This window comes from Loxodonta africana, chromosome 4 (assembly GCF_030014295.1).
Source record: "Loxodonta africana isolate mLoxAfr1 chromosome 4, mLoxAfr1.hap2, whole genome shotgun sequence".
NCBI lineage: Eukaryota > Metazoa > Chordata > Mammalia > Proboscidea > Elephantidae > Loxodonta > Loxodonta africana.
The window spans coordinates 5,929,100-5,956,203 of record NC_087345.1 but is presented as its reverse complement, the minus strand read 5'-3'; the positions used below and the strand labels follow the sequence as shown (position 1 = coordinate 5,956,203).

Here is a 27,104-nt window from a genome sequence, read left to right as displayed (position 1 = left end):
AATCTTTATGGGAGCTGATCACTACGTCTTTTCTCTTGTGGAGCAGCTGGTGTGGTGGAACCTCCGACCTTTCAGTTAACAGCCAAGTGCTTAACCATTGCACCCGCCACCAGGCTCCTTAATGGAACACTGCCTGTTGCCATCGAGCCGATTCTGAGTCATGGCAACGCTATAGGACAGAGTAGAAATGTCCCGTAGGGTTTCTAAAGCTGTAATCTTTACGGAAGCAGACTGCCATATCTTTCTCTCCGGAGCTGCTGGTGGATTTGAACTGCTGACCTTTTAGTCAGCAGATGAGCACTTAACACTGCGCTACCAGGGCTCCTATTTATGGCTTAATAAGAGGCTTGAATTAAGCACAGGTGTCAGCTTCCAAAGTCTGTGAGTGAAGCAGAACTTTCCAGAAGGCCCGTGAGACAGGGAGTGCCCGTTAGCCTTTGCAGGCGAGCCGTGTTCCTCCTCACACTTGTACAGACAGCAACACGCCCACAATTACAGCCCTCTCTGCACAGGCCCAGGCTAAGCTGGAGGACAGAACCCAGAGACAGTGAATGTCCCCAGGAGCCAGCTCATGCGCAACGTCAAAGGCCTCCCAGAGGCGAGGCTGGACTCTCTGACCTCATCGGACCTAACAGTTGCTGGTCAGTGGCTCCAGCAGACCCTGACCCCATGACCTGAAACCTTTGCAGACCGCAATGTCCAGACCCTGGGATAATTTTGCTCATCTTCCTGAGAAGCCTGCACCCTCCACAACGCTGCAGACGGGCAGTTTCCACGACCCTGCCTGCCCCACCCCCGCATCGTCCACACCAACCCTGGGCCCTTTGCTTCCTCGGCTGCTTGGTTTGACCTGCCCTTCAAGGCTCAATAGCTCCTGGCCTCTCTGGGAAATCCCTCCTGACTGTCCCTGCCTGCAGGGCTCCCTGCCCCCCCTCCTTGGGCTCCCCCCACCTACAACAACCACTATTTGCCTGCATACACTCAGCTCACCAAGAGGTCTCTGGATGGTGCGAATGGCTTGGGCTCCACTACTAACCTAAAGGCTGGCAGCTCAAACCCACCCTGCGGCACCGTGGAAGGAAAGGCCTGACCATCTGCTTCCATAAAGATTCCAAATGTCAACCAGGCCCACTGCTGTTGAGTCAGTTTGGACTCATAGCAACCCCACAGGTTTTCCAAGGCTGTCAATCTCTACAGAAGGACACTGCCACATCGTCCTCCTGCAGAGCCGCTGGTGGTTTCGAACCGCCGACCTTTTGGTTAGCAGTCGAGCGTTTTAACCACTGTGCCAGCAGGAGTCCTTCTGTACAGATTACAGCCAAGAAAACCCTATAGGACAGTTCTACTCTGTAACACATCGGGTTGCAATGGGTTTGATTTGGGTTTAACCAGCTCCCCCGGAGTTCAGTAAAATCCTGGTGACTAGGGATGGGGGCTCCTCATTCTTCCTAATCAAGGTGCCCCCCCCCCATTGCATGACCAACACCACACAGCTGCCTGGTTCTGACCCCACTCCAGTGTCCTTTCTCGGGGAGACAGCATTTGAGATGACCAAAAAGGGTGAAGAGTTGGAAGAAGCTGGAACCTTTATTTGGGCCACCTCCTCTCTCAGGAACCCCAGAGCTCAGGAGCTATAAAGTTACAGGGCAGAAACAAACTCAACACTTCTGACTCCCAGGTGTAACTCCCCACACTCCAGAACCTTCTCTGTCCTGGTCCTCTGAGCCAGGACTACAAGGTCATTTTCAGAGTTCCCAAACCATTTCTCTTCCCTCCTCTGTTCCTGATGGTCAAGAGAACTTTCTGGTTTTCTGAGGTTGCTCTGGTGCCCTTGGGAACGATCTGTCTGCCCTAGTGGCCGTAGTGGGGCCTAAGGGAAGTCCCAGGCAGCCGAGGGGGGAGCCAGCTCCAAAAGAGGCCAACATAAAAAGGAATGAAGTTCTGTTACATGCTACAACGTGAATCAACCTTGAAAACATGCAAAGTGAAAGAAGCCAGACACAAGTCACATAGTATGTGATTCCACTCATATGAAATGTCCAGAACAGGCAAATCCCTAGAGACAGAAAGTTATCAAGGACGAGAGGGCGCAGGGACAGGAGTGACTACTTAACAGGTGTGCCCAAGCTGGATTCTGCGTTCCAACCTTTAGCCTACAGGATGTTACAACAGTCAGGGTCAGAGGTCCTGGGAGATGTGATCCCACGCTGTGTCAGGAGGGGACACTGAGGCCCAGAGGGGGTGGACGTGACCTTGTCCCCCTGCCCCAGACTCGCCAGCATGGGGCAGTGATGGTGCAGACCCAAACCTCACTGCCGACTATAGTGAACTCTCTGCGGCTCTCTCCAGTAGGGAGAGGGGCTCTCCTGAAGGGCCTGCACCCTTGCCCCTGGCTCCACCTAAGGGGAAACTCCCCGCAGCTAAACAACCTCACTCTGACAATTAAAACAGTCTCTCAGACAATCAGATAGCTGATAACAGTTTATTGCCTTGTAAGAGTCTTATCTCCAAATGCTAACATAGTATATGGCTTTATATGAATTAATTACTGTTAGCTTAACTTAACCAAGTACTATTCAGATTAGATATAAACAAAATCTTAAAACTATAAAAATTATATAGAACTGGCCGTGAAGACAGACTATTAAAAAAGAAATCTTAACAAGAAAACAAATGGCCCAATTACAAAATGGGTAAAAGACCTGAACAGACGTCTTACCAAACAAGATCTACATTTAGTAAATTAGCATATGAAAATATGCTCAACATCACACGTCACTAAAAAAAAAAATCAAACCCCTTGCCGAGTTGATTTTGACTCATAGCGGCACTATAGGACAGAGTAGAACTGACCCATAGGGTTTCCAAGGCTGTAATCTTTACGGAAGCAAGCTGCCACATCTTTCTCCCATGCAGCAGATGGTGGGTTTGAACTGCCAAACTTTTGGTTAGCAACCAAGTACTTAACCACGGTGCTACCAGGGCTCCTTCAAAAGTCATTAAGGAAACGCAAATCAAAACACCTCCGCACACTTATTAGAATGGCTAAAATCCAAAACACTGACAACATCCAGTGTTGACAATATGGAGCAACAGGAACGCTCACTCACTGCTGGTGGGAACGCAAAATGGTGCAGCCACTTTCGAAGACAGTCTGGCACTTTCTTACAAAGCTAAACACAGGCTTAGCATACAATCCAGTAATCATACTCCTAGGTATTTGCCCAAGTGAGATGAAACACACAATCACATAAAAACCTGCACACAAATGTTTATAGCAGCTCTATTCAGAACTGTCAAGGAGCCTTGGTGTTGCAGCAGTTAAAGTGCAGGGCTTGGCTGCTAACCGAAAGGTCGTCAGTTTGAACCCATCAGACACTCCACGGGAGAAAGATGTGGCAGTCTGCTTCCATAAAGATCACAGCTTTGGAAACCCTATGGGGCAGTTCTACTCTGTCCTATAAGGTCACTAGACTTGGAATTGATGACAACGGGTAAACAGTTATTGGTAAAAGAAACTGGAAGCAATCAAGATGTCCTTCAACAGGTGAATGAACAAATGTCCATATAAAGGAGTTTTACTCAGAAATGAAATGAGCTATCAAGCCATGAAAAGACATGGAGGAACCTCAAATGCGTGTTGCTGAGTGAAAGAAGCCCATCTGAAAAAGCTATATTCTGTACGATTCCAAGTATATGACATTCTGGAAAAGGCAACGAACACTATACAGACAGTGAGGAGATCAGTGGCTGCTGGGGGTTGGGTGGGGGGAGGGATGGACAGGTAGAGCCCAGGGCATTTTCAGGGCAGGAAACTGTTCCACGCGATGCTGTGATGATGGACCCAAAGGACTGTACAACACAGAGCGTGAACCCTAATGTCAACTACGGACTTGTGTTACCAATAATGTATCAGTATTGACTCATCATAGGTCGTGGGTGGCACAAACGGCTTGCACTCGGCTGGTAACCAAAAGGTTGGTGGTTCGAACCCACCCAGCAGTGCTGTGGAAGACAGGCCTGGCCATCTGTAAAGATGGCAGCCAAGAAAACCCTACGGTGCAGTTCTACTCCAGAACACATGGGGTTGCCAGGAGTTGGCAGCTAACAACAACTGGTTCATCAATGGTAGCAATGAAAGCGAGATGTTACCAACAGGAGAAGGAGCATACGGGGGAGGGGCAGAGGGGAACTCGGTCTTTTCAGTGCAGCTTTCCTGTAAACCTAAACCTGTGCTTGAAATTCAAAGTCTATTAAAAAATTTTTTTTAATTATTTGTTAAAAAAGAATGAAAACTTTCTGCATGGAAGAAGGTATGGGGGAGAAGGAGGAGGGGGGTCAGATCCCAGCTGCTTCAGCTCCCTTCATGTGATCTGTCAGTGTCCAGGACGCAGAAACAGGACCTGGACTCACACGTGACCTCGTCCCTCTGCCCAGGGCCACCCACCGCCCCTGCATCACTCAGATGGTGAGGGGACCTCCATGCTGCCTAGAGTCCCAGCGTCCACATCTACCCCACCATCAGCAGTGGGCAGGATGGGTGCATGGCCGACACCAGAGGCTAGGGGAGAGTCTACAGGACACCCAGGTCTAGCCATGACCATGCCCAGGAAGATGACCCCTGGTCCCACAAACCTAGGGGCTCTGTGGAGGACTCCTCCCAGCATGAAGAGTTCCCCTTGGCAGAAGCCCAGGAAACAGGGGAGATGAAGAAGATTTGGGGGGCCTACCACCAGGAGCCCCCTCCCAAGGGTCATGAGCGCCCCGAGCCCAGACACCAGCTTGGCTGAGGTGACCTTTGACCTTTGGTTCTACCCAGAAGAGACCCTTACTTGGAATACACCTCCCGAGACCCCTCTCTCCCCTGCCCCTCTATACCACCCCCCACCTCGGCTGCCCACCCCAGGACGGGGGCACAAGAAGACACTAGAAAATGCTTAGAAAACGGCCACAGCACCTTCCCTGGTAGACATGCCACCGTCACGCCCTGAGGCACTGTGACCACGCTCGGTCCCTGGACAGACTCCGCATCTGTGCAGGCTGCATTTCACTTTGTCGGCCTCCACCCACCTGAGCTGGATCAGCTCCTCTGTCCTGACTCTGCCAGCTAGGCAGCCTCACCTCTGCGCTCCTGTGTGCAGGCCCTGGGACCTTCCTAACATCCCTCCATACCAGCCTCACAGCCCTGCTCCCAAGAGATTCTCCTCACCTGGCCGACAATGCCACTGGGTCACCCTCTCGGCGCAGTCATCAGATCCTTCGGCCCAAGGCCAGTTGGGGGGACAGCACAAATCTGAAGATGCTGCTTGTCCAGTCCCCTCACAGCCAAGAGGCAACTATGATAGAGCCAGGAAGGAAGTGTGGAGTGAAGACAGTCCATTCATTCATTCACTTACTCACTCATCTACTCACTCACATAGCGAACATCTCCCGCGTCCCCAGGCCAGGCTGACCGGCGGGCTCCTAAGCCCAGGTGGCACCGGGTCAGCCTCTTGATGTGTGAACCTCGGTGTCTCACGTGGGAGCTGGGCCCATGCCATGACTTGCTGGCATTTAGCCATGCCAACTGCACTGACCAGACATATCCTTCTGGAACAAACCACTGAGAGCCCTTTCTATGCACTAATTCAGCCATCCTTCTGGAAGAATCGACAACAGGCAACCCCCAACTCATGGGAATCTGTGCAAGCTTCAAGTGTGTTTTTCAGGCTCCGTGGGTTAAATGGCATAAAACGAAATGCAGCACATATGTACGGTGGGATATTATGCAGCCATAAAGAGAAATGAAGTCTTGACACGTGCTTTAACACGGACAAACTCCAAACACACTGTGCTGAATGAAAGAAGCCAAATACCACAGGACAAAGACTGTCTGATTCCACTTACATGAGACACCTACAACAGGCACACACAGAGATAGGAAGCGGGGGGAGCGGTTACCAGGGGCTGGGGAGGGGGACAGTTATCGTTTGATAAGTAGTTTCTGTTTGGGGTTACGGAAAGTTTTAGAAATAAATAATAGCGATGGTTGTACAACATTGTGAACGTAGTCAGTGCCACAGAATTGCACACTTAAAAATGGCAAAAACGGTAAGTCTTATACAGATTTCACCACAATAATAATGAAAAAAAGGTTTTTAACAACAACTGCCCACTTCCTGCTTACACCCCAATGGATGTCGCTTACACCCCACTGGATGTCACTTACATCCCGCCAGAAGCCACGCCGAATCCAAAAACACGTCATCAAGTTGATTCTAACTCACAGCAACCCTGTAGGGCAGAGTGAAACTGCCCCATAGGGTTTCTATGGCTGTAATCTTTACGGAAGCAGACTGCCACATCTTTATCCCACGGAGCGGCTGGTGGGCTCGAACCACCAACCTTTCGGTTAGCAGCCAAAGGCTTAACCACTGCACCACCAGGGCTCCCTGCAGCACTGTTCACAATAGCCAGAACAACCTAAATGTCCCCCAGGAGACAAATGGACAAACAAAACACGGTCCATCCACACAATGGAATATTACTCAGCCATAAAGAGCAAGGAAGTCCTGATACACACCGCCACGTAGATGAACAGAAAACACGATGCTGAGCGAAGTCAGTCGTAAAAGGACAAATGCTGTGCGACCCCTGTGTGAAACAGGCAAATGCACGGAGGCCAAAGCGCGCTGGTGGCTACCGGGGGTGGGAGGGAGGAGGAAAGCAGGGGTCTTAGCTCAGGGGGCTCTGCGTTTCTGTTACTGCAGTGGAAATCATCTAGAAGCATTTAGGAAAGGGTAGTGGTGGGAGCTTCATGAGATGATGAAGGTAATCAGTGTCACTGAACTGTACACGGAGAAACAGGTGATCTGGCAAACGTTTTGTTATGCCTACAAAAGGCAGAAACCTGCCCAAGAAGGAAAACTCAAATATTTTCCGCTAAAACGAGTGATAGAAAAGCAGTAAGGCTGCACCCTGCCAAAGGTGGAAAACCTGTGAGACCTGGAAGAACAAGGCAGTCCTGTCAAGTTCCAGCTCCCGCAAGTTTCACTGCATATATTTCTTACCACAATTTAAAAAATGAAATGAACAAAGGGAAAAGGAAAAAAAAAGAATGAACCCAGGACCTTTGCCCAGGACACCCAGGAACAGATGCCCACTAAAGCGTTAGAACACCAAGGGGCTGCCCCGGGGCTTTCCTCAGCCTTGGACTGCTCGCACCTCAAAAGGGGAACTTGTTGCCAAGACACCCACACGCCCTTACCTGGAGTCAAGGGCGAGAATTCCCGACTCGCAGCTTTCCTTAAAAACGCCCACTCCTCCCACCCGGTGCCAAGTCGCCCCGGCACTTGCAGCCACCAGCTGCCATTGTGTGGACCCCAACTCACGGCAACCCCGTGTGCATCAGAGTAAACTGTGCTCCAGAGGGTTTTCAGTGGCTGATTTTCCAGAAGTAGATCACCAGGCTTTTCTTCCAAGGCACCTCTGTGTGGACTCGAATCTCCAACCTTTTGGTTGGCAGTTATGTGCGCTGTTTGCACCACCCAGGAACCCCAGCATATGTCAGCGAGATTTAAAATTGGGGTGGGGGGGTCTTGTTCCTCATTAGCCTCCTCTTCCACCAAGTAAGGTGGCAGCTACACGGCCTCGGCTGAGAGCCCCACCCTCTGTGCCCTTCCCACCCATTCCACAAATATCTGCCAGACACCTCCTGTGTGCCAGGCCTGGTGCCTCATGGTCCCCCCAGGACCAGCCCAGCATTAAAACTGGCCCCCAGTGTTACAACCTGGACTCCTCTGCTGCCATCGGTCCTCAGGTCACCCTGGTTACCTGGCCGCCTTCCACAACAAACATGCAAAAAGCAAGGGGACGGCCAAGGAGAGCCGAATTAAAAAGGCTTATTTACTACATCCCGCCCCCCAGTAGTCAGGAGCCTAATTCTAGGACTTTCCTATGGACCTGTGTGTTCAGGTTACAGGATCAGAAGAAAAAGTTAGAGAAATATTTCCCCCAAGGCTTTGGCCTGCATGGAATAGGGCTGAACTTCGGAATAGTTCCCACAATGCTGTGCCCCACATGATAAAATCTACTGCTGTTTGAATCTGAGTGCTGGCAAGGATGACACGCTGGGCACTGTGCCACCCACTACAACTCTAGGCCCGGACGCACTGCCAGAGCCCCCCAGGCCCGCACCCCCTCCATCTATCCAGTTCTGAACAGGTTTCTGCTCTCAGGTTTCTAAATGGGTGGCGTCTACGTCAGCCCAAACCTAGTAGATTTCTCCAGTGGTGCCACTGGGCCCCGATTGGGGCTTTCACGTCACCAATAATGCAGGTTACTCTTTCAGACGTGGCTTCAGTACTCCCTCCTCTTGGCTGGTTCTTCCGAGGGTCTCAGGGCACTTTCCAGGACCACCCCCTCCTGCCACCACCGCCCCCCACCTGGTGATTTTTCTCGGATTTTATGAAACAATCTCCCCGTCACCCTGGTTGTTAGGTAGAGGAAGACAGAGACCCCACACCACCAGCTTGCAGGTGCTGAGGTCAGGACCCAGGCCCTCATGGGTCCAAGTCACCCCATCGCCCGAGGCCCCCGCCCATCCTCCCAGCGCCCCTCCCCCCAGCTCCCTTCCAGGCTCTGCGACCTGCACATCTAAGCCTTCCTGACCATCTCAAAGGTGCCTCGTGGTCCTCCCCACAGCGCATCCCTTTCCTACAAGCTTCTCCCTCACTCTCATCCCTCTAGAGCCTATTATTCTGAGAATGGAGCCACATGGCCGGGCTCAGGTCCCACTCTGCCACCCCAGCTGGGTGACCTGGGTGCGCGTCACTGAGCCTCTCAGGGCCCTGGCCTCCACATCCACAAGACGGAAATAGTAGCAGTACCTACTACTCATAAGGTAGTGTGGGCCAGGAAACTGGCTGTGCTCAGACGGGCCGAGCCTGGGACTTCCTGGCCCGGGGAGCACGTGGCCATGAGCAACCCCGTCTGCACCACCATCTGACCATCTCACCGCCCAAAGCCCTCCTCCGTTGGTCCATGTCTCCACCCCACCAACCCACACTGGCCAGGCTGACTGCACGAGTTCCCGCCATGCTCCCTCCTCCCTCCACCACCCTTTCTTACTGCCCCAGAGACTGGCCCATGTGTCCACTCAGCCCCAAGCCTCCTCTTCACAGGACCACCAAGCCCTACTCAGCCCAGCCCTCCTCAGACTCAGGGGGTCCCCATCCCTGCCCAGACTGCGTGCCACACACTCACAGTTGCACCGGAGTGTCCCGGGACCCACCTTTCTGCATCTGCCAGTCACCTCCCCACATCTGCCAGTCACCTCCCCATCCTTGAATTCAGCCCACGTGTACCTCCACCCGCAGCGAAGGGCCCACAGTTGTTGTGCAGACCACACTGGCTGCACACAGCAGGCACTCAATAAATGGATAAACATTCCATTTTTGAGTCACGGTTTCAGAAAGTATGTTAGTAAGTGACTTCGGTGTTCACAGTTATCTATGTCCTTAAGTGGTTAGCGTTTCCAGAGCACCTAACTCTTCCCGGATAGTTTCTGTCCCAGGGAGAACCCAGCTGCACCACTGAGGGATTTAAGATCTCCTGAGCCTTTTCTACACTGTGAGCGCCAGAAAAATAAAATAATGCCCTCCACCCAGAAGACGCCTGGGACAAGGGCCTGTTCCTCACCGCTTCATCTGTAGTCTTCTAGCTAAAAATCCCCATGGTGTCCTGTATGAAACGAGGCAAACACTTTCCAGACTTTATGAAGCCTGGATGAGGTTGTTCCCTTCACTCCACACCACAGTAAACGGCGAAAAGATTACTCAATATCGTGCTTTTCCGAGTTTCAGTATCTTCTGACGTGTTGGAATGACTCATCGAGCAGTTATTTCTACCCCCCAAATGCTTTTTCCACATCTGCAGATCCAAACGCACACAGGGTCAGGGAAGTCTTTTACCAACAGCCTAAGCCCGCAGGCACACGCATGTTCAAGCCCAACTCCCATTGCCTGTGTTACTAAGAGGCCAACGTCCAGCAGTGCTGCAGGCGCGCAGTGCTTGCCTTTCCTGTTTGGCGATCAGCCAGGCTGCTTTGAAAAATACCAACACAGGTTTTGGAAGCATTCATCATAAAAAAGCTTCTATCACAGAATTTAAAACCTCCTTCAAAAACCGTCACATATAAAATGAACATTTTACATCACGGATGGAATCCCAAAATGGCAGCTATTTGCATTGAGCTACATTCACTCCTCGAAACATTCTCAAATGGTCTTTTGTACTTGGTGGCTACAGAAAAACATCAACACTATCTTCTCACAGTCAAAATGATTGTGCTAAAACCCCAGGCCCCAGAAGGGAGCTGCCCTCATTCTGGGGCATGTCTGCTTCAGGCCCAGCCCCTAGGTTTTCCCTACCCCGGAGCACCACCCCCAGGTGCACCAGCCCCCAGGTGCAACCCACCCAGGTACACCACCCCCAGGTGCAACCCAACCAGGTACACCACCCCCAGGTGCAACCCAACCAGGTACACCATCCCCAGGTGCAACCCACCCAGGTACACCACCCCCAGGTGCAACCCCCCCAGGTACACCACCCCCAGGTGCAACCCACCCAGGTACACCACCCCCAGGTGCAACCCAACCAGGTACACCACCCCCAGGTGCAACCCACCCAGGTACACCACCCCCAGGTGCAACCCAACCAGGTACATCACCCCCAGGTGCAACCCACCCGGGTACACCATCCCCAGGTGCAACCCACCCAGGTTCACCACCCCCAGGTGCAACCTACCCGGGTACACCATCCCCAGGTGCAACCCACCCGGGTTCACCACCCCCAGGTGCAACCTACCCGGGTACACCACCCCCAGGTACAGCCTACTCAGGTACACCATCCCCAGGTGCAACCGGCCCAGGTACACCACCCCCAGGTGCAACCCACCCAGGTTCACCACCCCCAGGTGCAACCTACCCGGGTATACCACCCCCAGGTGCAACCGGCCCAGGTACACCACCCCCAGGTGCAACCTAACCAGGTTCACCACCCCCAGGTGCAACCTACCCGGGTATACCACCCCCAGGTGCAACCGGCCCAGGTACACCACCCCCAGGTGCAACCCACCCGGGTTCACCATTCCGAGGTGCCACCCACCCAGGTACACCACCCCCAGGTGCAACCTAACCAGGTTCACCACCCCAGGTGCAACCTACCCGGGTACACCACCCCCAGGTGCAACCAGCCTAGGTACACCATCCCCAGGTGCAACCCACCCAGGTTCACCACCCCCAGGTGCAACCCAACCGGGTACACCACCCCCAGGTGCAACCCAACCGGGTACACCACCCCCAGGTGCAACCCAACCGGGTACACCACCCCCAGGTGCAACCCAACCGGGTACACCACCCCCAGGTGCAACCCACCCGGGTACACCACCCCCAGGTGCAACCCAACCGGGTACACCACCCCCAGGTGCAACCCAACCGGGTACACCACCCCCAGGTGCAACCCACCCGGGTTCACCACCCCCAGGTGCAACCTAACCGGGTACACCGCCCCCAGGTGCAACCCCCCCACGTTCACCGCCCCCAGGTGCAACCGGCCCAGGTACACCGCCCCCAGGTGCAACCTAACCGGGTACACCGCCCCCAGGTGCAACCCACCCGGGTATACCACCCCCAGGTGCAACTTAACCGGGTTCACCACCCCCAGGTGCAACCCACTCAGGTACACCACCCCCAGGTGCAACCTACCCAGGTACACCATCCCCAGGTGCAGCCTACGCAGGTACACCACCCCCAGGTACAACCGGCCCAGGTACACCACCCCCAGGTGCAGTCTACTCAGGTACACCACCCCCAGGTGCAGTCTACTCAGGTACACCACCCCCAGGTCCAACCTACCCAGGTACACCATTCCCAGGTGCAGTCTACTCAGGTACACCATCCCCAGGTGCAACCTACCCAGGTACACCACCCCCAAGTGCACCATCCTGAACAGGCTCCTCCGCTAGAGGCACACACTTTTCCTGGAATCACGGCAATAAAACCTAATAGACAGCCCAGTTGTTCCTGCTAGCGCCTCCCGGGCCGTAATAACGCACTGAAGGCTTTAGGGTATGGCTGTAAACCTTTGTTGAAAACTTTGTGTAAGTCTGAAACAATGGCTTTCCCCGGTTGTTCCTTAGTAAAACCGGAGAATCAGAGAATCCAGGTCTGCTTAATTCAAGGGCTGGTCTCTTGTTCTGTTTTGTTTAGACGCAGCTTTGGTGTTTGGAATTACAGATTTTTATAGCCTACAGTGATTCACTACCTCAGGGCATTAAATCAAAAGGTCTAAGAGAGTTAGGAGCATCCCCAGATGCCACCTGTGAGGCAGGAGACTGTTTTGCCACTGGGATAATTGAGCTCAACAATTCATTTCTGCAGTGTGTTCTTAGGTAAGGCAGGGGGTTCTGAAGAGCGGGAACTCTTTCATCTGGTGGTGTGAAGCCTGGCTCGCCTGCTCACAGGCTGTGTGGCGCTGAGAAGGTCACTTAACGCCTCTGAGCCTCAGTTTCATCATCTGTAAAATGGGCTGTGGCAGCATTACCACTCCTCCCCTCAGTTACCAGAGGAATATATGACAGTGTAAAAACAACAGGGTAGAAAACTGCCTGAGGCCTGGTAAGAAGCCAGGGAAAGGCCATCGTTATTATCTGGGGGATGGACACAAGAGGCCCCAGTGTCAGGTTTTTACAAGAGGATGCAAAGCCAGGAGCTGGGTCACTGAGACGTGGAGCCCCCACCCCTCCTCCAGCTGTGGGCCCAGCAGGGAGGGCATCCACATTCCTCATGCTCAAGACACACAACCCTGCTCCCAGGACAGACCCACTCCCACTAAAAGCACCATTCCACATAAATATCAAAACCCTATTATTTTGCCAAGCTATTTTTACATTGACCAAAACTCTCACTATGTTTTATCAAAGCAAAAGACTGCTGAAGCGGGATAAATCAAACCCACTGCCGTCGAGTCGATTCCGACTCATAGCGACCCTATAGGACGGAGTAGAACTGCCCCACAGAGTTTCCAAGGAGCGCCTGGTGGATTCGAACTATACCACCAGGGTTAAAAGGTAAGAAAATGCAAGTGGAAATTTAGGATAGAAACTTTTTTGTACTATCTGTAATTTTTATTTTTATGAGAGCATTGCTCTGAGTGGCTGTAATGCTGGTCAGCATCTCACACTCCCAAAACCTAAAATGTTCACCTGCAAATAGACAATGCTGCCAGATCTATGTCGACATATTGCAACACTTCCAGTTGGGACCCAGGGTTTCCAGATCTTATGAGCAAACAGCCATAACTGGAACCTGTTCACTACCCCGCCGTTAGAAAGAAGGAATTACAGGCAGCTTTTTATTATGGAAACAAAGCCATTCAAAAAACTAACTTTGTAATTCTTTCAGGACTCCCTGGAAGATACAGTATCATAACCATTTCTTATTTAAAGAATTCGTTTCAAACACTGGCTCCAGCCACGCACAGACCTAAGCTTGGTCTGAGGGATGCTGGTCTCATTCCTAAATTGCCCACCTATGCCAGCCACTCACACCCTCAAAGAGGTGCTGGGGGCCCCTTTATTGCACCCTGAAATCCTCTTTCTTCCATGCTTAGCAATCCCCCTACTCTCTACTCGTCCTTTTCCACCCAGGATTGCAGGCCCCGCCAGGACTCTGGCGTGGGGACCATTCTGCCTCCACACTGAGCCCTCCTCCCCACCAGCTCACCTCCAGCCCTGGGGCCAGGCGAGCAGGGTTCCCACCCTGGCTCCACCGCCATCCTGGCCAGGCCTCTTAAGTAACACCCAAATTATAAGACCGTGTGCAGGAGCCAAAACCAAGATCAAATGAGGCTATGCTGTTCACACATGAAAGCTCACATAAGCCTGACTGTTATTATCTGGAGGAGACAGAAAAGCCAGACCGAAAGGGCTCTTGAGAGCTACAGCCGCACTACGGCGTGACTCAGGGACCCATCCGGCAATTTCCAACGGTCCCACCCAAAAACTAATTGGCACGTGGGGTGGACAGTGACCTTTGATCTTCCTATGTGGCTGGCTACAGAGCCTTGCCAGGCAAACCTGATGGCCCACATTACCCTAAGGCCAAGTTTTAACAGCAGGATGCAGGAGCCACTGGCCCACTGAGAAAAGTGCCAAGGAGCTAAGGCCTTGAACTTGAAAAAGCCCAGGCCTGCTCCCAGCCAAAAGGCTCAGGAAGCAGCATGGGCCTCTCCCACTTGCCAGGCCCTAGGTGGGGGGCACTCCCAGCACCAGCGGAGCAACGAGTCCTCGAAGAGCTGCCCCGGGCCCTGTCCAGATGTGCCCTGGCACATCCGGGCAGGGCCCCTGCACGTCCCCACAGAGCCACTCTTCCCACCCTGGCCACTCACCCGACACAGCCACCTCCATGAGCGCCTCCAGCGGCCGGTTGTTGTCCAGGTGGCGGCTGAGCTGCAGCTCGCCCGTGGCCGAGTCGAGCAGCAGCAGCCTCAGCTCGTTACCCTGCAGGAAAGTATAGTTGAGGCTGTCGGAGAGGTCGGGGTCGTGGGCTGGGATGCGGCCGATGACACCGCTGGGGAAGCTGTTAGACTTGTTGGTGACGTAGTTGTTGAAGAGAATCTGGAAGTCGGGCAGCACCGGTGGGTTGTCGTTCTGGTCCAGTAGGCGCACGTGCACCGTGGCCCGGCTCACCAGCGGTGCCGACGTGGCCTGTACCACCAGCACATATTCTCGCCGCACCTCAAAGTCCAGCTCGACCAGGGCGCGCAGGTCCCCACTGAGCAGGTCCAGTTGGAAGACCTCGGGCACGTTGCCCTCCACAATCTGATACATGATCTGGGCGTTGGGGCCTTCATCAGGGTCATTGGCACGAATCCTCGCCACCACCGACCCCACCGGACTGTTCTCCTCCACAAAGAGTTCCAGCTCGTCCCTCTCAAACACAGGGGGGTTGTCATTGATGTCCAGGACAGTCACCTGGATCTCCACCGAGGCACTCATGGGTGCTGGGCTGCCCCGGTCCACAGCCAGAGCCCGGAGGCTGTACACGGCCACATTCTCCCGGTCCAGTCGGCGCTGAGTGCGGATCACTCCAGACGTGGGCTCAATGTAGAAGTCCCCGTCGCCGTCGTCCCCGCCCTGGAAGGTGTACAGCAGACGGCCGTTGGGGCCCGAGTCTCGGTCGGTGGCAGAGACCTGGAGCACACTGGTTGAGGGCGGCGCATCCTCGAAGACAGAGCCCTGGTAGAAGTCACGTAGAAAGCGGGGTGCGTTGTCGTTCGCGTCCAGGACAAGGATCTCCAGGGAGGTGGTGTCGGACTTCTGGGGGATGCCGTTGTCCCGAGCAGTGATGGCCAGCGTGTAGGCGGCCTGGTCCTCATAGTCCAGCTCGGTCATGGTGTAGATGGTGCCGGTGTCAGGATGGATGCGGAACTGTGGCACTGGGTCCGCCAGCACATAGGTGATGCGCGCGTTCTCCCCCGTGTCTTCGTCGGTGGCACTGATGGTGGCGATGGAGGTGCCCACGGGCCGGTCTTCACTGACGCTGACCGTGTAGTGAGAGCTCTGGAAGACCGGGCGGTGGGTGTTGGCATCAGTGACGTTGATGAAGACCTGAGCCGTGTGTGAGCGGGTGCCGTCGGATGCGGTCACCGCCAGCACGTACTGCCGCTCCTGCTTATAGTCCAGCGGCAGGGCCAGGGTGATGAGGCCTCCGCCGCTCTGGCTGCTCAGGGCGAAGCGGTTCCGCGTGTTGCCGCCCGTGAGCTGGTAGGTGATCACGCTGTGGGCGTCCCGGTCGCGGGCCTGCAGGGTCAGCACGCTGCTGCCCACCGCTGCGTCCTCGTTGAGACGCAGCTCGTACACAGGCTGCGTGAACACTGGGTCATTGTCATTGACGTCCAGCACCGTGATGGACACGCTGGCGGAAGAACTCATGCACGGCGAGCCGTGGTCCACGGCCTCCACCCCAAAGCTGTAGTGCTCCACCTCCTCACGGTCCAGCTCTGCGCACACTGTGATCCATCCGGTGCTGTTGTGGATCTGAAAGGGGAAGTCCGGGCCCGGGGCGGGGTCCTCAGGCCCAGCACCACCGCCCCCTGCACCGGCCGTGTCCACCAGGCGGTAGCGCAGACGGGCGTTTTCCCCCGCGTCCGCATCCACCGCCTGTATGTGCAGCACTGAGTGGCCCAGGGGCACATTCTCCAGCACAGCAGCCTGGAAGGGGCTGCTCACGAAGATGGGTGCGTTGTCGTTCACGTCCAGCACCTGAACGGCCACCAGCCCCGAGGAGTTGATGAGTGGAGGCCGGCCCCCATCCTGGGCCTTGATGCGCAGGGTGTACTCGCGGATGGCCTCGAAGTCCAGAGGATTGATGACGTCCAGGCTCCCACTCAAGGAGTGGAGGTAGAACTGCCCCTTCAGGTTCCCGCTGACGATGCTGTAGTGGATGGCAGCGTTCTGGCCCTGGTCCTGGTCTGTGGCCTGCACGCGCAGCACAGGCGTATTGGGTGCCACGTCCTCGGGCACCTGGACCACATAGCGCTTCTCACTGAACTGGGGGTAGTTGTCGTTCTCGTCCTCCACGGCGATGTGAACGGTGGCCGTGGCACTGAGCGGGCCCGGGTTGCGGCCCTGGTCGTTGGCTTCTACCAGGAACTGGTACTCGGCCGCCTCCTCTCGGTCCACCGGGGCCCGCGTGCGCACCACGCCTGAGCGCGGGTCGATCTCGAAGACGCCGCCCGCGCCCTCTAGCAGGCGGTAGCGCATGTTGGCATTGGAGGGAGCGTCGCCATCGGTGGCGCGGATGGTCAGCACCTCGTAGCCCACCTCGAGGTTCTCACGCACGCGCTCACGGTACTCAGATTGCTCAAACACGGGGCTGTGGTCGTTGGTGTCACTGACCGTGACGGTGAGGTAGGTGGCGGCCGAGCGCCGTGGCGAGCCGTGGTCCACGGCGCTCACCTTAAGCACGTGCGTGTCCTTGGTCTCGCGGTCCAGCGCGCGGGCCGTGCTCACTGCGCCTGTAGCGGCGTCTATGAGGAAGTAGCCATTGGAGCGCTCGTCGAACAGCGCCTCCATCTGGTAGCTTAGGCGCCCTGCCTCGCCCTCGTCGGGATCCAGCGCGTGCAGCTCAATGACTGGCGTGCCCGCCGGCTCGTTCTCGGGAACTGACACCTGGTAGCTAGGCAGCGGAAACTGCGGGCTAGTAATGCCGCCCGCGCCCCGTCGTGCCCGCCGCGCCACCCCCGCCCCAGCTCGGGGCAGGCTTGGCGGCGACGGCAACGAGGAGGGTGTCCCTGAGGCCGCCTCTAGGGCTAGACGCACCGGGACTGTGCCGGCCGTGCGCCCGAGGACGCACATCAAGCGCAGGCAGACGGGGCGGCGCGGACAGCGGGGCCCGGAGCGCGGCGGGCAGCGGCAGGCAGGGAAGGTGTTGAAGGCGGTGCGGGCCAAGCGCAGCGCGGCCCCACCGGGGCCCGGGAAGCAGAGAGAAGAGCCAGGTCCGGGGGCCGAGAGCAGGGCCCGCGCGCGCAGTTCCGCTCCGGGAGCCGGTCCGCGCCGGGCCCCACAGCCCGGGCCGAGCGTGCGAGCCCGCAGGCGTAGGCTCAGTGCCGACCCCGCGCCGCGCACGGCCAGGCGCACAGGCAGCGGCAATGGGCGCCTACCCGGGCGCGCGCAGCCCCGGGGCTCCGCGCCCGGCCCGCGCCGTCGTCCCACTAGGCGCCCATCGCGGCTTACGGCCAAAAACTCGCGCGGCGCCCGGGCCGTGCGCGCCGAGTCCAGCGGGTAGGTCTCGCGGGGCCCGGGAAGGAAGGCGCGGGCCCCGCCGGGGACATGCGGTTCCCGGGCGGCCGCGCGCAGCCCCAGCGCAGGCAGGGCGGGCAGGGCGGCGGCGGCGGCCAGGAGCAGCAGCGCGGGCAGCACGGGCGGCGGCGGCGCCATGGCCCGGAGCCCGAGCCCGGCGCCCCAGCACAGTGCATGCACCCCGCGCGCCTCCGCATCCACTCGGCGCGGCCGCGGCGCGGCTCCTGCGCGCCCGGCGCCGACCCCTCGAGGCGACCCGCGCCCCGCCTCCCCGGCCTCCCGGGAGGTCCTGGCGAGGGCTCGGAGGGCCGCGCGCCTGGCCTCCCGCGCAGCTTCCACTGCGAGAGCACTTGGGAAAGTTGGCGAAGTTGGTTTCAAGATGGCTCCTCCGCGCGTCCCGGGAGGCGCCGCGCATCAACCTGCGGCGGTGGCGGCGGCGGCTCTAGGTGGCCGGGCGCGGCTCGGCCGGCAGCGTGAGGTGCGGGCGGCAGAACGGGCTGGCTGGTCCGGCGGGCTGGGCTGCGCACCCGGGCGGCCGGTTCCTGCGGGTTCCCTCCGCCTGGCCCGCCGCTCTCCCCGCCCCGCCGGCCCCGCCCCGCCTGCCCGCCGAGTATTGTTCGGGCCCGGGGGGAGCCGGCCGAGCGGGGCGCGCCGGGAGAATCGCTATGGAGACGCGGGGGCGCGCGGGGCGGGGGCCGGGCCCACTCCCCTAGCCCTCCCTACCCATCTCCCGGAGGGCGGGCCGAGGCGGAGCTCCGGGGCGCCGGGCGGCAGCTGCCAGGGGCGCGGACTCCGCACGTCGGGGACCCGGGCGCGGCCCTAAGCTCCCCCATCCCGGGCGGAGCTGGTTCGTCCAGACCGCCGTCCAGGCCGCAGCGAGGACCCGGTGGCTCCCGGGGAGGGGACCCACGGCGCCAGGCCCGGGTAAGGACCCGCGGAGGCTGCTGGGGGCGGTTCCCCATTTTCATCCACACGCGGGGAGGCCAAAGTGCTTTGCCGGGAGAGAAGAACCGTCCCTGGACTTTGAAACCCAATATGCGAGTAGCCGGATTCCGGCCCCACTTTTAAACGAAAAGAAAAACAGCCTGGGTCGACCATCGGGATTTAGAGTGTGGACGGCGTGGGCGAGCTCGCCTCCCACACGTGCCGCCCGGCCTGGACACTGTCCCTGGGTTCTAGAACCTCCGGATGCTCCTGGAGCGCGCCCCGGAGGCGGCCAGGTGGAGGATCAACCTGGGGAAGGAGCAGGGCGTTCGGACTGCACCGCCCTCCTTCGGAGAACCAACTGGAAAGCCGGGCTTTTCAGGACTGTGACCCCCCCGCCGCGGGTCGGGGTGAGCGTTCCGTCTACAGAGTTCTGAGGGAAACCCACTCCAGCCTCTTCATGGTCCCGGACCGCTGGGGGTTGGGGGTGGGGTCTGGATCTCTCGCGTTCTGACGAAGTTTCCTTACGGGTCCCATCGAAGCAGAGGGGTGCGATGTGTTTCGAAGTCGCCGCCACATTGGGGTCTTTTGTACGAGGGCGTGTCCAATCCCCTCAGCGCCTCCAGGCGCTGTGTGTCTGGAGCCTGACAACCATCACCAACGACCTCAGAAGTGGGGAAGGGTATCTCCTTGGACATAATCTAGGCAATACAGACGCTCCGCCAGTTTTACTCAAAACTGCTAAAAAGGATGTCTTTGGGTGAAGCCAGAGAAGAGCATTTTCTTCCATCCACAAGAATTTGAAGACCTTATGATTGACCCAAAATGTAGTTGCTTCAAACCCCGGGGGGGGGCGGGGGGGACTGTTGCTGTCAAGTGAGACTCAGAATGACCCTATAGGACAGAGTAGAACTGCCACATAGGGTTTCCAAGGAGCAACTGGTGGATTTGAACTGCCGGCCTTTTGATTAGCAGCCTAGCACTTAATCACTGCACCACCAGGGTTCCCTGGTTGCTTCAGAACCTTGTAACTCTGGGAGTTTCCACTGGCGAGCCCTGCTGGGAAGTGTGTGTGTGGAGGATGGGGGGAGGAGAGAAGTCTGCCCCTGGAAGGCCACCCATCCAGGACCTCCCCAGACCACCGTTTGTGTGTGTTTCAGCAGCTCAAAGGACAGGAGTTCAGGTCAAGTAGGCAGGGAGGACCCCAAGGCTCACAGGCCCCTGCTGGTGGTCCCCACAGAAGAAGCCTGAAATGGGAGCCAGGTGGGGCCAAAGCTCCTTCCGCTGGGCCCTGTGGAAGACATCTGAACTGGGGCAAAGGGAGACCCAGGTGGGGCGAAAGCTGGAGAACCCCAGAGAGTACGCATTGTGTAATAGGGCTTAAAATAGGGTGGGTTGAGTTTAGGTAAGTGGAAGATTCTGTTGCGTTGCTCTTGGCTGGTTTTTGAAAATTCAAAGGCAGCGAATGAGCTTGGGCGTGGACCTGCTTTCCCGGAACAGAACACCTGCAACATAACCCAGGGCTGCCCTTCACCACTTCCTGGTCCCAGGGCTGGGGCGGAACACAGGCCTGGATCACACACACAGGCTGAGAGACAAAATATGATCTGGTTCACAAGCAGGCCCAAGATGACCCAACTCAACCACGTTGTTCAGGAAACCCACCAGTAGGAGGAACAGGCAGAATAGCAAGGAAATGCTTGTGAATGGAGGGAGCCTGGGGGCCTGGGTCACTGATTCTGGACCTGAGTGTGGCTTTATAATCTGAACTGAACTCTAAATACAGGTTTGATGCTCTTTTCTCTATGTCTGCATGTTATATTCCACCTCTAAAAAAAAAAAAGTCCAGTTGCATCAAGCAGGATGAAAATCCTGAGTTCCAATGCTGCCACTAACTAGTTAGCATTGTTGAAGAAATGAATGAGCTGATCTGCGTAAAGGGGCTGGCTCAGCTTTTAGATCTCCCAGGGCTAACCGTTACTATTATTGTTGCCGTTGATACCTAGCCTGAGTTCTGGTCATCAGCGCCTTTGAGGTTGACACTGAAATTGCGTATCGGATGGTGCACACACGTGTCTGTGCTTCTGGCCAGGCAAGGGCTAAAGTGTCAACTGGTTTCCTAGGGGTCTGTGGTCAGCGGATGATCCCATCCACTTAGGGCCCTTAGAGAGAGTGGAACCGAGGCTCAGAGACGAAGCTGGGGCTCCAGGCAGGGGACATGGCATTTGTGGTAGCCTCATCCAGCACCGCCTGAAGGGCTGGTGTCAATGTCTTGGTCACCTCCCCTTCTGCTTTGGGGGTAGCTGGCAGGAGGGGTTCCCTCCTCCTTCTTCTCAGTGCCCAGGAGCTCTGAGAAACAGTGGCTCAGTCACAGATTCTCAGGGGCTCCTCCTGGGGGTCACCTCAGAAGGGGGAGGGGGTTTGGAGTTTAGTAACCAGCCCCCCAGGTGACTTGGAGCCCCTGCCCCTGAGAGCCACTGGCTAGAAGAGACGGAACTGCCAGCGCTCTTTCCTGTATCTGGAATCGCTGCTACAGCTCCCTGGACTCCAGGAATCGTAATTGACATTTACATTTAGTACACTCCTGAGGTATTTCACCTGAAGGTAGTGCTTTTAAAAATAAAAATAGAATTTTTTTTTTTTAAAAAGGCAGGAGATGTGGATCTCCAGTGTTGCACATGTTCTAAAAAGCAGCGCGAAGTGCTTCTTGCCAGGTTGCCAGGGACCCCAACCAGAACCCACAAGAATTCTGGGATCTCTTTCCTCCACAGTAAACTCCTTGGCCGGCTTTAAGGAGCCAGGAGCCACAAGAAACCACCGTGTCAGGGAAAACCAAGAATCGAGTCCTGGCCTCGCTCTGGTCGGCCCTGTTTTTGGAACTCAGAAGGAAAATCCTCTTGGGAACAGAGTTCCTCACCCACCTCTCCCCTTCCTACCACCCACTCGCCTTGGAAAATTGTGAAAGTTAAAATGTGGAACAAAAAATGGGACCGTGCACTCATTAGAATGTTAATGGAGGCAGGGGATGAAGGGGACTGAGGTTGTAACCAAGCACGTTTTCTGTGCTAGCACTTCCCCAGCAGACCAGGACAACATGATGACAAAAAAGGGTGTCTTCCTGCTTGAAGTGGCCAGAATCTGTCTACATACGAGTGTGGGTTTCTTTAGGACCCCCTCCCTGGCCTCTGAAGTGGTGAGTGTGATGGCTGTGAGTCTGTGGTTCTTCCGGAGTTGCCAGCACCTGGCCAACCTGCACTGTGCCGTGCTCTAGCTCGAGGAAGGTTCTGGAAGGTCCTTGGCATGGGCAAAGGCTGGAGCCTCGCTCTCCAGACTGGCTTGAAATGCTTTAATTCATCCTTTTCTGTTTGTAAACTCAAGGTGCTGGGGACAGTTCTCATAACCAGAACTGTCATCGTGTCTCTCTGGAGAGCCTGGGTGGGGAGGGAAGACAGGGCACCCCTCCACCCCACACACACTGTGCCAGTCCTGGTGGGGCCACCCGGCCCATCCTCGGGCTGCAGTGGCCTCTAGTGGCCGAGTACAGTCTGCGCCCATACCTGGGGACACCTGTGGTGCCTTCAGTTCTGACTCACGGTGATGGTATAGGACAGAGTATAACTCCCCCATAGGGCTTCCAAGGCTGTAAGTCTTTAAGGAAGCAGACTGCCACATCTTCCTCCCACGGAGCAGCTGATGGGTTCAAACCAGCAACGTTTTAGTAGCAGCTGAGTGCCTAACCATTGTACCACCAAGGCTCCTTCCTCCCAGTGCCAATGTCCACCAAACACTGTTCATGAGCAGGTGGCGAGACCCCAGCGGGCCCGACCCTCTCAGCTCCACGGTCATCGCACCTTGATCAGAAGGTCCTGTGGATGTGTACACACACCAGGAGGTGCGGCCCCAAGTTTCTGCAGCCCCTGCTGTGCGTGAGCAGTGGCAAGTCACGCAGCCTCTGGATCACACCACCCTGTTGCTCCTGGGACCCGTGAGCCCCTCACTGTCTGCAGGGTAAGGCTCCTAGCCCCGCTCACACATTGTAAAATAAGGCCCAGAGCACACAGCATGCGGAGGGGGCCGGAACTCCACCATGTTGTCTCACGCCAGATCTGGCCACTAACCCATGGGGAACCCTGAGAACGACCTAAACTGGCAAAGAGTGAAGGACCAAATCCAGGACACAAGTCCCTGGAGCTGCATTTTGGGGGGAGGTGTCTGGGAGGGCTATGGATCAGAGGATCCCGAGGACTGAGGACAGCCACACGTGGTAGGAGCAGAGCAAAATGGGAGAGTGAACCCCTTCTCGGGAAGGAGAATGCAGCTTTGCACCCAGGAGAGGGCCAACACTCCACCCACAGGTGTTTGGTGTTTGCTCGTGTCTTTTTCGTTGTGTTTACTGTCGTCATCGCCATCATTGTTCCTAGCCCCAACCTAATACCCATAAATATTATAACGAAACCAATATGATATAAAGCACAATTGTCTTATTTGATTATTTTTCTCGTACATGTATCTTCTAATTTTTTTTATCAAGGTATAATTCACCTACCATAAGATTCACTCTTTTCTAAAGTGTGCAATTCAGGGTCTTTAGCATATTCACAAGGTTACGCCACTATCACCATTACCGGATTCTAGAACATTCCCATCACTCCAAAAAGAAACCCTGTACCCATTAGCGGTCGCTCATTTCTCCCTGCCTCCAGGCCCTGGCGACCGCCAATCTGCTTTCTGTCTCTATGGATTTGCTTGTCATGGACGTTTCCTCTAAACGGAGTCACACGGTTAATGTCCTTTTGTGTCTGACTTATTTCACTGAGCACAGTGTTTTCAAGGTTCACCCACTTCAGAGCGTGTATCAGTACTTGATTCTTTGTTATAAGCCCATCCATTGCCGGCGAGTCGATTCCGACTCGTAGCGACCCTGTAAGTCAGAGGAGAACTCTCTGGTATTCTCGTATGGGTGGACCGCGTTTCATTTATCCGTTCATCCATCGATGGGTGTTTGGGTTGTTTCTGCTTTTTGACTGTATACACTCTCCCTCTTTTGAATGGAGGGGAAGGCAAGACAACTGTGTACTCTGCAAAACTGCACACATGATCTTTCTTGAAATTATTCTTTATTTTTATATTTTGATGTTGAATCCACTACCCTGGCTGTCATCAATGGCTCCCTGAGGACATTCCTTGGGTATTTCTTCAATCCCTGCTGAGTAAAGGGAGGGGCGCTGAAGCTGCTCCCACCCCCACCACCCCCCAAAAAACAAACAAAGAAACTCAAACCAGTTCCGGCAACCTCACGTGTGTCGGAGCAGAGCTGCTCCGCAGGCTTTCCAATGGCTGTGACCTTTTGGGAGCAGATCAGCAGACCTTTCTTCCGAGGTGCTCTGAGTAGATTCAAACCGCCAACCTTTCAGTTAGTAGTCGAACGCTTAAACATTTGTGCCACCCAGGGATTCCCACAATTGAAGGATGACCTCTGCTTTCCCCGCCTCCCCGACCATCGCCCACCTCTCGCTGCTCAGTCCTCTTTCCCTGGTGTGTGTCTGGGTGGGACAGCCTCCTGACCCCAGCAGCCATGCAGCTAGTGATTCTCCAACACACCATCCCAGCTTCCTGGCCAGGGGCTTACGTCCTGCCTGCAGCAGGAGGCCAGCGAACCCTCAGCAGTGGCAGAGGCGACAATCACAGTACCCTACACCTGGCCTTCTTCCCTTCCTGCACTCATTCCTGCCCTCGCTCAACATTCACTCAGTACCTCGGTAAACAAAACAGCACCCCTGCCCTCATGGAGATGCTGTTCTCACGGGAGAATACAGACAGCCTTCCATAAGCAAATACACACTTTCCAGGGAAGAAAAATAAAGCCGAATAAGGGGAGGAGGGTGGTGGGAAGGGCCTTTTGGGGTGGAGTGATCCAGAAAGAGGACGGTGACAAAGGTGCAGAGAAGGAAGTGGTAACGAGCTGGCCTTGGGGACCTAGGGGGAGGCACATACCAGGCAGGGAAGCACATTCAAGCAAGTGCAAAGGCCCCAAAGCAGGAATGCACTGGGCTGTTTGCAGTTGGTGTGGCTGGGGTGGGGAGAGGGGAATGCAGGGCCGGTGGACGTGCGACGGGAAGCACTGGGCACTGAGAACAGCGAGTGTCGGGGCGCGACTTATGCTGTCAGACTGTCATTCTAGACGGTTGGAAGTGGATGGAGAGGCTCTGGGAGGCTGGTTAGGAGGCCACACTACAGCATCCAGGTGAGGACTGCTGGGAGCCGTAGAGGAGAGAGAAGTGGTCAGATTTGGGCTGGAGTTGAGCGGCACAAGCGGTTTTGCGTTCAGCTACTAACCAGAAGGTTGAAGTGTCAGCCCTACCCGGCAATACCACAGGAGGAAGGCCTGGTGATCTGTTTCTGTAACGATTACAGCCCAGTGGAGCTCAGCTCTGCTCGTTCGTAACACATGGGGTTGCCACGGATTGGAGCTGACTCAGTAGCAATGGGTTTGGTTTTTGCAGGTGAGCGAGCAGGATTTACTGATGGGCTGGAAGTGGAGATGGGTGAGGGAAATAGACATCAAGGTCCCCAAAAGGTTTGGGCCCTGGCAGCAGGCATGTGGTGCTCCAGGCAGCGGGGTGGGGAAGATGTGTGCCCTCCCTCCCTTCCCCCACCTCTCATGCCTTCTCTCTCCTCTGAAACACCTTGGCAATCTTCCATGCCACTGACCCCATCCCTGGGAGAAGCCTGTTGTCACTGCAGAGGACCAGGGTGTACAGACCAAACACTCAATTTGGAGGAACATTTTGTGGAACCTCTGTGCACAGGACACTCGGCAGGGGGCTGCGAAGGGCTTCAGGGGAAGGCGGAGTGGGAAGGCCCCAGGCTCTCCCACAGGAGGCTGCCACCCCCGCCACTTGGTTTTCTGGGGGCAGAGGGTGGCCGGGAAGGCCCGGTACCCACACAGCAGTCCACACCCTGGTAGTTTACTTCACTTGCTCAACTCGGAAAATGTTTCCAGGATATGAGGTGGGTGGGGGTGAGGGCTCATGGCCATGGACAGGGATGATTTTGTTGGTAATTCCACGGAAAGGGAGGAAAACCCAGATAAGATTTTTAAAAATATTCCAAAGCCACTGCTGTTTAGTCAACTCCGACTCATGGCAACCCCATGTGTGTCAGAGGGGAAGTGTGCCCCATGGGGTTTTCCATGGCTGTGATCTTTCGGAAACAGATTGCCAGGTCTTTTCTGGGCTGCCTCTGGGTGGATTCAAACCACCAACCTTTTGTTCAGAAGCCCAGTGCTTAACTGTTTGTGCCACCCAGAGACAGATAAGATACACACAGTCCTCAGATCCGAATTATATCTTCCTTGGAAAAAGAACACAGCACCAGAGGCCACGAAGCTTTGGAGCCGGGGGAGCTGAGTTGGAATCCCAGTCCCCCTGCCTCCTTCTACTAGTGGGTCAGCCTCTCAGGCTCCACCAGGAAATGGTGACAGTGAAGGAAGGAGAAATAACCCCAACGAGGCCCTAGCCCAGCGAGCACCCGATAAAAGAGCATGGCTATTTTTGCGGTCGTTATTAAGGAAAGTTCACTCCCCTTCCTGCTCCGCCTGGCCCAGCTCACAGCCTTTGTCACCAAGTACAGTCACCCACTATGTGGAGTGTTGGGAGCAGACCACAGGCCTCCCACTCTGTCACCCTGGAGGGAGTTGGGAAGGGCAGTGGGGGAGGACGAGAAGGGAGCCATCCACTTCCCCGACCACTGGGGCAGACACCTGGGACAGAAGGCTCAACTGTCCAGGTGGAGAAGCCCTACCTGAACCTGAAGGCACTGGCTGTCTGTGTGCTTGCGCCAGAGCCTGGGGGCAGGAGGCCATTGCGGTGGTCCCTAAGTGAAAACCCCGAAGGGAGTCCTACATTCCAAGAGCACAGGGCCTGTGGCCATCAGAGAAGTGAGGCATAGCTGTCTTGAGGCCTGTGTGACTCCCAGAAAGAGCCCCTAGCCGTGGGGAGCTACCAGCACCAGGGCTCTTGCAGCCTTTTGTAGGCCGCCAGTCTTGCCAGGGACAAAAGTCCAGCTCAGGGACACAAGGCCCTCTTTCCTTGGAGGACTCCTCCTGGCAGGGGTCGGCTGAGACTCCCTGAACAGCTGGCCCAAGGGCCAGGCCTCTGGCCATCACCTGGTGTGTGCGGGGCCAGCCCCTCAGGCATTGGGGGAACAGGGCCTCCCTGGGCAGGACTTGATGATTCAGGCCCTGCTGGAATTTGGTGAGCATGCTGAGATCTGCAGCAATGCCCCAGAGCAGCCCCTGCCCAGATCAAAAGCCAAGAAGATGGATGAGGATGCTGTA

General features: G+C 56.0%; 1 protein-coding gene across 2 annotated transcripts in view; it reads right to left on the bottom strand.

Moving 5' to 3' along the window:
* CELSR1 (cadherin EGF LAG seven-pass G-type receptor 1) overlaps window positions 1–17,980 on the bottom strand; it is a 197,580-nt gene extending 179,600 nt beyond the window's left edge. For both annotated transcript variants that reach the window (XM_064283360.1, XM_064283361.1), the window contains exon 1: window positions 14,428–17,980. In XM_064283360.1, coding sequence (XP_064139430.1) covers window positions 14,428–17,980 — 3,553 coding nt within the window. The remainder of the gene's footprint in view (window positions 1–14,427) is intronic.
* Between the last annotated feature and the right edge of the window lie 9,124 nt (window positions 17,981–27,104).